The sequence below is a fragment of the Pyrus communis genome, chromosome 15 (genome assembly GCF_041283825.1).
Source record: "Pyrus communis isolate YQ-2024b chromosome 15, ASM4128382v1, whole genome shotgun sequence".
In the NCBI taxonomy this organism is placed as follows: domain Eukaryota; kingdom Viridiplantae; phylum Streptophyta; class Magnoliopsida; order Rosales; family Rosaceae; genus Pyrus; species Pyrus communis.
The window spans coordinates 39281802-39294373 of NC_142579.1; the positions used below are offsets into that span (position 1 = coordinate 39281802).

The 12572-nt window shown below is 37.6% G+C and overlaps 2 protein-coding genes and 2 long non-coding RNA genes across 6 annotated transcripts; 2 read left to right on the plus strand and 2 right to left on the minus strand.

The window, feature by feature from the left end:
* Positions 1 to 2325: 2325 nt before the first annotated feature.
* LOC137713045 (kinesin-like protein KIN-7N) lies at positions 2326 to 3796 on the plus strand. 2 transcript variants are annotated; one of them, XM_088686862.1, is made up of 4 exons: positions 2326 to 2565; positions 2664 to 2753; positions 2836 to 3167; positions 3245 to 3796. In XM_088686862.1, exons 1-3 carry the CDS (start codon positions 2421 to 2423, stop codon positions 2850 to 2852), a joined length of 252 nt encoding a protein of 83 aa, XP_088542988.1. In that variant the 5' UTR covers positions 2326 to 2420; the 3' UTR covers positions 2853 to 3167; positions 3245 to 3796. The 2 variants fall into 2 exon arrangements, with proteins under 2 accessions (XP_088542988.1, XP_088542989.1); XM_088686863.1 differs by having other exon boundaries at positions 2836 to 2955.
* Positions 3797 to 9757: 5961 nt separating this feature from the next.
* LOC148690991 (uncharacterized) lies at positions 9758 to 10206 on the minus strand. Its single transcript, XR_015956442.1, has 2 exons — positions 10070 to 10206; positions 9758 to 9983 (listed from the first exon to the last, which is right to left on the minus strand). It is a non-coding gene; the product is annotated as an uncharacterized LOC148690991 (long non-coding RNA).
* LOC137732023 (uncharacterized) lies at positions 9906 to 11735 on the plus strand. 2 transcript variants are annotated; one of them, XM_068471319.1, is made up of 3 exons: positions 9906 to 10406; positions 10559 to 10670; positions 10870 to 11735. In XM_068471319.1, exons 1-3 carry the CDS (start codon positions 9906 to 9908, stop codon positions 11382 to 11384), a joined length of 1128 nt encoding a protein of 375 aa, XP_068327420.1. In that variant the 3' UTR covers positions 11385 to 11735. The 2 variants fall into 2 exon arrangements, with proteins under 2 accessions (XP_068327420.1, XP_068327411.1); XM_068471310.2 differs by having other exon boundaries at positions 10553 to 10670; positions 10870 to 11643.
* Positions 10245 to 12436, minus strand: LOC148690992 (uncharacterized). The gene is made up of 3 exons (XR_015956443.1): positions 12326 to 12436; positions 11834 to 11944; positions 10245 to 10384 (listed from the first exon to the last, which is right to left on the minus strand). It is a non-coding gene; the product is annotated as an uncharacterized LOC148690992 (long non-coding RNA).
* Between the last annotated feature and the right edge of the window lie 136 nt (positions 12437 to 12572).

A 12572-nucleotide genomic window follows, 5' to 3' on the forward strand; every position in this document is an offset into this window, starting at 1 on the left:
GATATCCGTTAAACGTTAGCCGACATTCGTTAAAGTTAACTAGTTAGTAATTTAAGATAGTGTTTTTTTTTTTTTTTAACACATTTAAGATAGTGTTATTTAGTTGTCTAGATTTGTTCCAAAGTAAATTTTATAATTTGAATTGTTCATTTTTTAGATTTCATACATAAATTACAAATGCAAAAATTCATTGAAAATAGAGTCATTTAGCCCTTTGATTATCATTGTGAGCATTTCATTATTCATCGACAATATTGTATTTGTCTATTTATCAAGTTAGAGTTAGATAACTAAACACAGGTTTTGAATTGAGTGAACTTTGCATTGTTGGTCTTCAAATGTTAATTGGTTCAAATTATGATAAATATTGTGAAGTGAACCTGTACAAGTGGTAATCACCGCATTGAGTTATTAGCTGATTATTATCGCATGCATGAGCACGATCATGTGCAATTCACATATTCCATAAAAAACATAAATATCATTCAGACAAAGAAAATACATTAATAGTTCTAACCTAATATGGAATTCCGAAGCCATTCGAAATGGGAAATGTAGTCAAGAGATTTAGGTAGCTACCATGGAAATAGCCATATATATATATATATATATATATATATATATATATATATATTTATGGTTGATGGATAAAGAAAAGGTGCATGGACAAAATATTTGTCTACCTTATAAGGCAAGCAATTAATCTTCAAGTGGATGGGGCTCTTTCAATCCAGATGCAGGCAGTGGGTTTTGAAATTTTGGATTTGTAGCCCCCATCTGATCACCAAAGCACATATCATTCCGGGGATAAAAAAGCAAAATAAAGAAAAGGAAAAAGAAACGCCCTAGCTAGGTCGACCGATTTGATTATTCAACTACAGAAAAGCAAAGGAGGTAATTAACACTCTCTAATGCACGTTTGGTTGACCATTAATCACGACTTGGATACGTTCTCCGGAAAATGGTGGAAGAGCACAGTAGAATCCTTCAAACTCTGGGAAATGGTGGAAGAGCAATGTATCTACTGTCTCTCTTCCTGGATACTTTTTCTTGACACTGTTCTTAGTTGTTAACAACTTAATTAACACATGCATAAGTGGCTGGTAGTAATTAAAACAAAAGTACTGAGAAAAGTTGGTGAAAGTAAATTTCTTTTTGACTTGTTATGCTAAGTACGCGTCGTGCATGCATATATTTTTAGATTTGTAGGTCATGGTTTGGATAATCATGTAAATCTCACACCTGAAAAAGGAAACTAGATTATATCCCATATACGTTCAATCTCAATCTCTTTTTCCTTCTTCCTTCTTTCTTCCTTCTTCTCTTTTGCAGTCAGTCTTACAATTTCTTAGGCAAAGAAATGTTTATGACGGTGGGCACAAAAAAAAGGACACATTTATGTAGACTTATCCAAGGTTACCACACTTTAGATAGATTAATTAGAGTAATGCTAAGTAAATCAACTTTTTAAATCAAATTTGCTAGTCATACGATACGTCACTAATAGAAAATAAGCACGTCAATCAACACTTAAATAACAATCTAATCATCAACAACTATGTCATATAATTTACAAAATTTGATTTAAAAAATTAGTCTCCGCAACATTACTTGATTAATTAAGAGTGAAATGATCATGCAAATAATGGTTGATAATATTTCTTTTTGGAGTTGAGATTTTGAGTTTAGTACTTCTTCGCCTAATATCGCTTGTACGATAAGTAAGGAAAAAAAAAGCTACTAATTTGAGCCATCTTAACTTTCATTTCCATCTTTTCTTTCAGTCATAAAATCTTTCCTTTCAGTCATAAAAAGATAAAGTAGACATAATCTTTCATTTCAATCTTCCTTCCATGAGTATAATATAATTTTAGTTGTCCTATAAAAAAAAAATTTGTGTTGAATATACCAATATTCAAGCTTGCTCTTATCAAGCCGAACATAAAATTGACTTATTTTAAAACTTGAACATAAAATTGATTTGGACACGTGTCCATCCTGAATTGATTGTAAGCAGAATCGGCTACTACATTCTTCAACAGCTATGTTCTTTCCGCTAAACCCAATGCAAGCTCGAGTTATTTCGAGCTGATTTAAATACTAGGGTATAGAATGGAGTAGCCACTAACAAAAAGAGGGAGACCCACAAAAGACCAAGCTTCAATTATTTTTATGGACTTGGGCTTCAGAGAGAGCAAAGTGGTAAAGGCTCTTCGGATCTCGCTGGAAAAACAATTATTATTATTTCGGGACGTTTTCCAACCGTTGAAATCTGTACAAAAAAAATATGAATAAAGGGTATTTTCGTAAACTGAACGAAATTCAAATCCTGCTCCCCTCCAAAAAGCATTGGCCGCCTGCGGAAGTTGAACTCCATCAGTCCCTCAAACTCTCGGAGAGAAACAACATCGACGGCTCCAATGGAGAAGATCTGCATAGCGGTTCCAGTGAGGCCTCCGGTACCTCACAATTCCTCCAACGGAACTCTCTGGAAGGTTGACGACAACCGCATTTCGCTCCACGAGCCCCACGGCAAGCCGATCTCCGGTATCTCTTACGCTTTCGGTAAGTAAGCACATGAGACTTAGCATTTTGATTCGGATTTCGTTTGGTTTGGTTTCGGTGAGATTTGATTGCGAGAAATGCACTTTTATTGTTTGCAGATCATGTGTTCGATGAAGGTTGTACGAATTCTAGGGTTTATGAGCTGCTCACCAAGGACATTATTCATGCCGCAGTCGAAGGATTCAATGGTATGTGAAAAAATTGAATCTTTATTTGCTCCGTTTCGATGGTGTTTTGCGTTTAATTTGATGTTTGTGTTGACGTTTGTAGGAACTACGTTTGCTTAATGGGCGGACTAGCAGTGGGAAGACTTTCACCATATTTGGTTCCGAAACAAGTCCAGGTATCATTCATCAAGCCGTTAGAGATGTTTTTGACAGAACCCAGATGGTAATGACCTATATGTGCTTTCTTAATTTGAAATTTGTTGCTCACTGTATTGAATTTGATGCTTACTGTGTTGAATTGGTTGCTATTTATGTTTCTAGATGTCACACCGAGAGTTTCTGATTCGAGTATCCTACATGGAATTGTACAATGAGGAAATTAACGACCTTTTTGCAGTAGAGAATCAGAAATTGCAGATTCATGAGAGTTTGGAGGTTGGCTACTGACCATTTTGACAAATTTAGTTAGCTTCTTTTAGGTGAACTGAATTAACCGATTTTTTCGTGTTCAGCGTGGCATATATGTTGCTGGCCTCAGGGAGGAAATTGTCAGTAATGCTGAACAGGTGTTGAAGCTCATTGAATCTGGAGAAGATTTGCACTTTGAAACCAAAACTTGAAGAACACGGTTTTCTGTTCTTGTGTGCTCCTTCAGTTGAATGTTTGTCATTAACCTGTCTCTGGCAAAATGTTTCCTACGGTTAATAGGCACTTTGGAGAAACGAACATGAATTCTCGGAGTAGTAGATCTCACACAATATTCAGAATGGTATGTCCCAATTCAAGACATCAGTTCATAAATGAAAACAACGAATTACATGCCACTCCTATAAAAATATTACACTGCCTCGAATTTTGAGATGATTCAGATACCTTTTTGTGCAAGGAATCTCTTTCTTCTTTCAAAAGCCGAAACTCAGCTCAAATAAATAGAATTTAATTTGGTAGAATTGGTTTTCGTTGCACTTATATTTAGAATAGGAATGTGATTATGTAAATCCAAGTAGATATAGGAATGTATCTCATATTCCTATTAGGAGTTAATTACCTATTAAATGTTATAATCCTAAAAGGGAAATGTTTTTGTCTATCCTACTACGATAAATAAATGCACAATTGGTGAATCAACACATTTCACAATTAAATCACTCTCTCTACTCTCTAATTGCGCCCAACCCTCTCTCTCTCTCTCTCTCTCTCTCTCTCTCTAATCCCCTAGATTAGTTCAATCAAATAAGCTTACAACAAGATTAGTTCAATCAAATAAGCCTACAACAGTTTTGGATTTTTGTTTGTATAATTATTTAAATTGTTTTCAACTGGTGTCGCAGCGGTTTCCTTCCATCAAAAAGGCTAAATTTACTATAGTACATATACCCAATCGTAGAACCACTTGACTCCCACAATCAATATTTTTTTAGCTTAGAGAGATCGATGGTTTCAAAATTTTAGGATTTCTTCTTTGTTTTGCAAACAATGTCGATCATCAACACACTCGTTCGCATTTTAGTTTTCTTCCTCGCTTCGTCATTGTTTATTGGCATCGGACAAGGCCAAAAAATATTAGACGTAACCAAATACGGTGCTGTGGGAGATGGACGGGCAGATGACTCCCAAGCTTTTTTTAAAGCGTGGAAAGATTTATGTCAAGGAAATAATGACGCTACGGATGACATACCGATACTTATTGTGCCGGAGGGGAAAACGTACTTATTGCAACGTATAAAGTTTGAAGGTCCATGCAATTCGAAGAGCGTTCATGTTCAGGTTCTAGGGAATTTGTTGGCTCCTATGCGTGGTGCATGGAAAGAATGCGATTCGGGGGATTGGCTAAGTTTTTCAAACATTGAAAACCTAATGCTCGACGGCTCAGGAAAAATCGACGGCCAAGGGGCTGCGTGGTGGAGCACCAGCCAGTATGATGCGAGATCACGCAAACTCTTGGCAAATAACAACTGCAAACCAAATAAGGCATTGCAGTTCCACAACTGTCAAAACCTTAAACTCAGGGGACTGACTTTTCTGAACAGCCCGCAAGCGCATATTGGTATAAATAGTTGTGACAATGCAGATGTCTCAGATTTGAACATACATGCGCCGGAAGACAGTCCAAACACTGATGGTATTGACATCTCTTCGTCAACCCATGTCACCATTCGCAACTCGTTTATCGGAACAGGCGATGATTGTATCGCCATTGGCGACGGGTGTTCCTTTCTCTACATCACCAACATTGCGTGCGGACCAGGCCATGGAATTAGGTATATCTCCATTCTCTTCTTTCCCATTAAGTCAAATGCTAATCTTCATTAGTATTCAGATTCTCATAGATTAATTCTCTTTTGCAAACAGCGTTGGAAGCTTAGGAGAAGATGGAGCTAGTAATAAAGTGGACAACATATACGTGAAAGATTGTAGTTTTACTGGAACTACAAACGGAGCGAGAATAAAAACGTGGCAGGGCGGCTCCGGGTATGCGAGGAACATCACGTTTGAAAGGATCAAACTTGACAGAGCCAAATACCCTATCATTATTGACCAGTATTATTGCAATGGGGAACACAATTGCAAAAGTCAGTCGTCGGCCGTGGTGGTGGCGGATGTGACGTACAGCGATTTTGAAGGCACTTCTGCGACGGATGAGGCGATTAAACTCAACTGCGACAAAGTGTCGGGTGGCTGTCATAATATTTTGATGGATAGAATTAATATAGTGTCAGCGGTCGGGGATATGAAGATTTTTTCGTCTTGTAACAATGCCGACGGAACTTATGTCGGCACTACGGTACCCGACGTGGCTTGTCTAAAGAGTTCAACAACGGAGCCTGCGACCCCAACAACACCATCTTCACCAAAAACTACCGCTCCGCCGGTACAAATCCTACCATTGCCATCGCCACCACCTATACCGGTAATGCCGCTGCCGTCGCCGTCACCTGTACCGGTAATGCCACTGCCGTCGCCGTCACCTGTACCGGTAATGCCACTGCCATCGCCGTCACCTGTACCAATCATTCCTCCGCCAGCGCGACCACCGGTATCAGTCATACCACCGCCATCGCTGCCATCAATCACCCCACCACCAGAAGATATCATGCCACCGCCAGTGCCAATCACACCACCACCGCAACCAATCACGCCACCACAGTCAACTGCACCACCTGTGCCACAGGGACTAGACATCACAGGAGGGGCAGGGGAGGCTGGCGAGCTAGATCCTTCGTACTTCCCAAGTGGAGCTCCTGGCAGTGCTAATCTACCTATAAGCTACTACCTATTTTGTCCACTGATGGTGGTCCTTGCTGCAACAACTATAATTTTTAATTAACTTCGTAACAAATATTTTTTAACTCGAGTAACACAAAAAACGTTTTACTTGTAAATGTAGAACGAATCATAAATTTTGTAAATGTATTGAGTTTTATTTGTAAATGTATTAAATACGAACTAATACTATATATATTTGGTCGTAGTTCCTTACCACATAACTGCAGTTCTTAAGTACGACGAACCACATAAAACTATCAATCACAAAAATGAATCTTGTAAAACAAAACTGATTCTGAACGCTCATTCTTTGGAAGTTCTGAAAGTAAGAATTGTTAGAATCAGCTCGACATGTTAAGCAATTGATCTTAATATTTTCCTTTGTTGTATAAAGATGAGGCCGAATTGTTGGAGATGAGTATGGGCTTTCATACTCCGTCACTTGTTTGTCCAAAACACAAACAAGAGAGCCTCATGCATTCAAGTCTCACACACGTCCATTTTCGTGGAGTTACTGCAACGCGCGACTCTTGTGTAGCCTTAGATGAATGAATAATGTGACATGGAAGGCCCAACTCAGAATAAATGTACAAATGTCGGAGAATCGAAGGATAGAGTCTACATCAGAAGCCATATCACCACAAGTACTTAAATCCCAAACCCAGTGGTGCTTTGCAAATACATCTTTCTTTTGAAACGAGAATATACACACAAAAAAATATTCACACAAAAGCACGAAAAATTAGCGACTAGCTAGGCAAAACAAAAGAGAGGATGGGACAAGCAAATGATTTTGTCAAGTGCAACTTTGTAATTGTAAACTACATATCTCTTAGGTTGTTATAATAGGTTGAAAAGTTTGAGTTTATGGTTGAGTTTAATAATAATATGATTCTCACAGTTGTTAAACTCACACTAGTATCAAAACAGTGTTATAACAAACAGCTCGTTTCGTATATACAAGGGATTTCACAAAATCCATTGTAGAAAGATTAGGAGAACGTCGCATTTGGTTAAATGAGATGGTATATTGGCCGACAATCAGAAAAATACTAGAGAGATTATCTACTTAAACTATATTTTGTAAATCATACATGGTTGTTAATGATTGAATTATTACTTAAGTATTGATTAACGTCTTTATTTTCTATTGATAACATATCATATGATTTGCAAATGTAATCTAAAAAGTTGGCTTGTCTAACATTATTCTTTCCTAGATATTACTTTTCTTTGTTAATCTCCAAAATTTCTATGTCGATGATACCTCAATTTTTTTCAGGATACCATTTGTAATACATTTTTATTTTTTCTGAAACTTCATCGTCATTGTTGATACTTTCCGTCGCGATCCCCAAATTTCCACGTTGATGATGTAAAACACTTGCGTGATCTGTAGGGAATAAGTTTTTCCATTTTTCTTGATGGAACATAAACTAATCGAAGAAAGTTGGAATTGGCCACGTAAACAAGACAAGGATAGAAACTATAAGATGTCACAGACTCACATGACGCGTGCTTAAATTATGCTCACACATATGCATGTCAAGACAATATATCAAATATGCTATATCTTGTGATGCACGCAATTACAATACATAACAAAAGCAATGTTATAAAATATTCTCTTATTGCTTACATGACATCTTAATCTTATGTTGCCAAAATTTCGATCCTTAACCGTGATTGGACACAATAGCAGGGTTAGGAATTATTTGGTGGGTGAGCTAAACTAAAATTATTACTACGAAATTAAATGCTTAAATTTTATTTTTGTTACCTACATAAAGTTGTATACTAATAAACCTAAAAGTAATATTTTGAAGTAAAGAAATTATGACTCTGCATAACTCAAGTTTCAACTAGATTTAACAAAGAAAACATTTAAAGTTGCAATTTGCAATAAAAAGAAAACATATATCATCGATCTTATTCAACTTAACAAATAAAAAGAAGAAAAAGTACCTATTCAAGTTGTGCCCTTTGATCCTTAATAGAATTGAAATCCTTTGTTATTTCATCTTAATCAACATTTTTGTCAATTTTTTTTAATGTAGACAGTCATTGAATATGCTAGAAACTCACTCTCTATCTTGTTGCGAAGTCTTGTTTTAATAAGATTCATTGCTAAAAAAGCTCGTTCGGTACTTGTAATAGAAATGGGAAAAGTCAATACAAGTCGAATTGACCTATCAATCAATAATACCTTTAGGACCTCTTCATTAGATGGAGAAGATGTATCACTCCCTAATTTATCATCATTGTCTCTTTTTCTAAAAAATAATTTGATAAGTCTTAACCTCTTCATTGGACAATTGGTTGGACCTAACAAATTGAACAACAATAACACAATTGTATGTGATAAATTATATCTAACAAATCTATCAGGAAAATAATATTATAATTAAAAATTGAAATTTCGAGTACGAATTCTAAAAATTCAAACAATAAACAAATAAACAAGATCAAGAATTAAGAATAAAGTGGTAAAAACCTTCACAATTGACCAGAAAATCAGTAAACTTTCACGCGTACTTCAGAGGCTACTGTTCGTGTACTTATTGGGTGGGTTATAACAATTAAAAATAAAAAAATAGCCCAAACAACTAGTATTTATAAGCTTAAAGAAGTAAAACTCTCCCTATGCTAGAGCGCACCTTAACCTTGTTAATGGCTCTGCCGTTGATTGAACATACAGTTATAATATGTTTACTTTTTCGAAGATGTGAAAGTAAAAATCACAAAAGTCAATTTTCATTCGAATTAAACATATCATTATTTGAATTTGGATTAACAAAATAACAATATGATGTCGTCATGATATGTTCAAAATCATTAGTTTGAACCATTGAAAAGATAACTTTTTGCTTTAATATATGATTCAGATAGTTTGTCAAACTCGTACACAAACTAAAATATTTCCATTTGGTCAAATTGTTTGTTGAAGTCCCGAGTTTGATTGCCCCCACCATTGCTCGTGTAAAAGCGAAAAGTCATTTTAGAAGAACAAAAACTAAGGTAAATTTCCCACTTACCCTAGCAACTGACCACCTTCCTCAACCACCACCGCCTCTGCGAAGTGAACCAAACCCACGGTCATGGCCAGCGTTCCCATTTCCCACCCACCCACAAAGTTGGTACAATAACTTTAATGCCATGCAGAAACAAATTACACTCACAATTTGTCTCTTGTGACATCAACCATAACATTTTATGGCCACAAATCACAACAAAAATATGGGACCATTCATACAGGAAAAATCCATATAAGACAGATATTGAATACAACACAACATTGGAATTTATTATTTACCAAAATACAGGTAAGTTTTAATACGCAACTTTTTGGTTGGGAAATTAGCCAAAATGATTGTTTTCTAAATTTCGGTTAGCTGTTGAAATAATTCATTTTTCAGTATACCGTTTATATTTGATTTTGATCAGTTCAACAATTGAGATTTTGTTTCTAATCGTCTTAACCAATTTCACATTCTTTTAAAATACTATTTTATTTTTACTCTTCAAATTGACGTGGATGAAAAATTGCAATAAAAAATCAAGTGCAAGGGGGTGGACATACTAACTTCAGTTAAAAACACAGCTAAGACCTAACTTGCAACAAGGCAATACCTAAAACTCATAGGTCATAAGACTCATAACCTCAACCAGTTATACATACAACCTAGATCTCTCTCTCTCTCTCTCTCTCTCACACACACACACAAAATAAATACCAACCTTCCTTCTCTGTTCTGCTTCTGTTCAGTCCCAAAGCTGATGGATATGATTTGTCGTCCTCAATTAACTCACCTTCAGAACCTCACCACCGTCTCTCATTTGCCAACTTTTCTACTTTGCACCCCAACTCTTTCTATCTCAACCCCTCCCTAACCACAGAATTCTCCAATGGCTTCCACCCCCAAGCCAGTAAAACTTGCAGATCTCCTCCAAGAGCCGCAAGAACCCTTCGCCCTAGAGGTTTACCTATCCGAAAGGGGTTACCTGAGAAAAAGCTCGAGTACAAACACCAATTCGAGGAGTAGGAATAGCAATTCGAGCAAGAAACTTACCAGTTCATCCAGTTGGGGCAATCTCAGCTGCCCTAAGATACTGAGATCTCTGTATAAAAAGCTGGTTTCAAGGCATAGTGAGACAACAAGCATTAAGGGTTGTGAAAAGAGAGAGGGGGAGTCCAATGCCGGCACCAACACGCAGAGAAGTAACCGGGAGAGCGGGGAATCGGATAGAATTTCATCTGCTAGTAGTCGGACGCAGTATGATTCATGCACCGAGGGCGAAAAAGAATCAACAGATGCAGCCCCTGTTTCGTTGCGAAATGATCATGATGCCTCAGTTGCAGCGGACGCTTCTCAAGTTTCGGAATCCTGCAATATGAAAGAGAGAAAGGTAGAAATACACTTTCGATATATCGTTTTCATGCTATCGATACATTTTCGACAATATTAATTATAGTTTGGTAGCAGGCCAATTTTCGATTTCTACAAAATTGTCCATTTGATTTGCTTGCTAACAAAGCCAACAGGCTGTTACAGTTACAGATAGAACGGCTCAACGGACAATCATCGGAGATTCACCGTAAGCAACAAAACTCCGTTTCGGTACCAGAAGATAAACCTCCCCATGCAAATGCAAGTTTACCTCTTCATAACAGTTAGTCCCTTTCTCTCTCTCTCTCTCGCTCTCTCTGTTGGCATACACGAGTTAGGCCAGTTGGTCAAGACCGTGCACTTAACTCCTCTACCCAATTTTGAATTATCCTCACCATTAATTAAAGTAGTTTAAAATATCGTCTTAATTATGAGAATTTTTAAGGAATTTTATACATGTCAATTCTCTTGTGGCTAAACAGAGTATGAACTGCACACTCCATGCCCATCCACTTATAGCTTCAACAAGATTACAGAAGACTCAATATTATCATCTTCTCTCTGGCAACTACTTTTCCACCCACCATTTGAGAACCCAACAGCTTCTGGAGTTTCAGAAATGCTAGAGCCTGCCCGGTCTAGCATCAATCCATCCCCTCATTTTGCAAAATCGAAGAGGGTGTTGCAGCAGACAAGGCAGCTCCTGTTTGATTGCGTGAGGGAGATGACGGAAAATCATGCAAAGAAAATGAAGGATCACCAGCAGCATAACTGCGACCAATTTCTTGGAGCCGAAGAGATTGGGAAGCTGGTTTATGAGAAGTTGGGGAGTCGGGGGAGTAAAGAGGCTGGGCACCAAGCCAACGTCAACTTTTTGTTGGAGTCGGACTTGTTGGCTTCGGCTGAAGAATGGGGTGATAATTACCAAGAGAGAAGGGAAATTGGGTCGGAAATTGGAGACGCCATTTTACAAGACATCATCAAAGACATATTCTGAAGACTAAAATATTATTCGGTATGAGATACCCTAGTTAGTTGAGCTAATTGACTTCTAGACACAGCAACCTCATCCCATGAAGACTACCACACACTCCCGGTGCGCCATGGTGACATCCCAGACCGGCCACATGGCGTCGCCTTATTGGTCCAGCATGTCATACTGGTGTACCAGCAGTGCAAGGAAGCCTATACGAGGACTTCCACGGTGCTGCTGTGACTTGTGCTAATGATACAATATCATGAAAGTTACTCTCCTACTTTTGATGGCTCTCACAGCCACTCGTGTCCCGTCATCTTATTGTCCCCCATCGTCTTCAATAGTTTTGGTTAGCACACTTTATTTAGATTACTGCTTTGCTCCTTATAGTTAAAGAAGTCGTTAATTCATAACTACAAATCACAAACTAGCACGTAAAAGTTTCGGCGAATGATAAAACTATGATTTACCTATAACGAGGAAATGATTGTTACATAAAAAACACTCGCCTCCTAGCAAGTCATCGTTGCCAAAAGTTGGAACTTTTTGGCAGGCTGCCGACTGCTCTTACACCGACATAACTGCATGGTGACACATCCGAACAAAATGCAAGTTTCATGCTTTTTAGATAAGTGCCCTACATATGACATCGTCGGACTCAGACACCCCTGATCTAGTTTTTTTTCCTTCACCACAGAGGTTTTATAAATCCTTAAATCCGTAACTAAACAAAACAAAAGGAGTAAGGAAAAAAAATACAAGAAGCCAATATAAACGCGCACAGAGACACAGCACAACCATTTGGAAGGTGAAATTATTTTTCGCCGAAGGACAAAAGAGAAGAAAACCAAACAGCACGGACAGCAAGTACAGCAGGATGAAGCAATAAGCATTTAAACAGGTAGAAGTTGATGTAGATATTTGAACCACCGGCAATATAACATTAAAAACCCAGAACTAACCTGCCTCATCTCTTCTCCTTGCATTTAATGTTCGTTTCCAAAATCACCTCAGAGATAAGATCACAATCCTGTTATGCATATCTACTTGTTGCAACATCATCTTCAGTTATCTTGCAATTATCAGACCACCACAAAACTCAGAATTACTGCACAGAAACTAGTCAATCCGGTGGTGGGAGAGCTTAATCTTACCAGATCTGATCAATTTTACTACTCGCCCTCCACCCACCGCTGAACAATACACAGC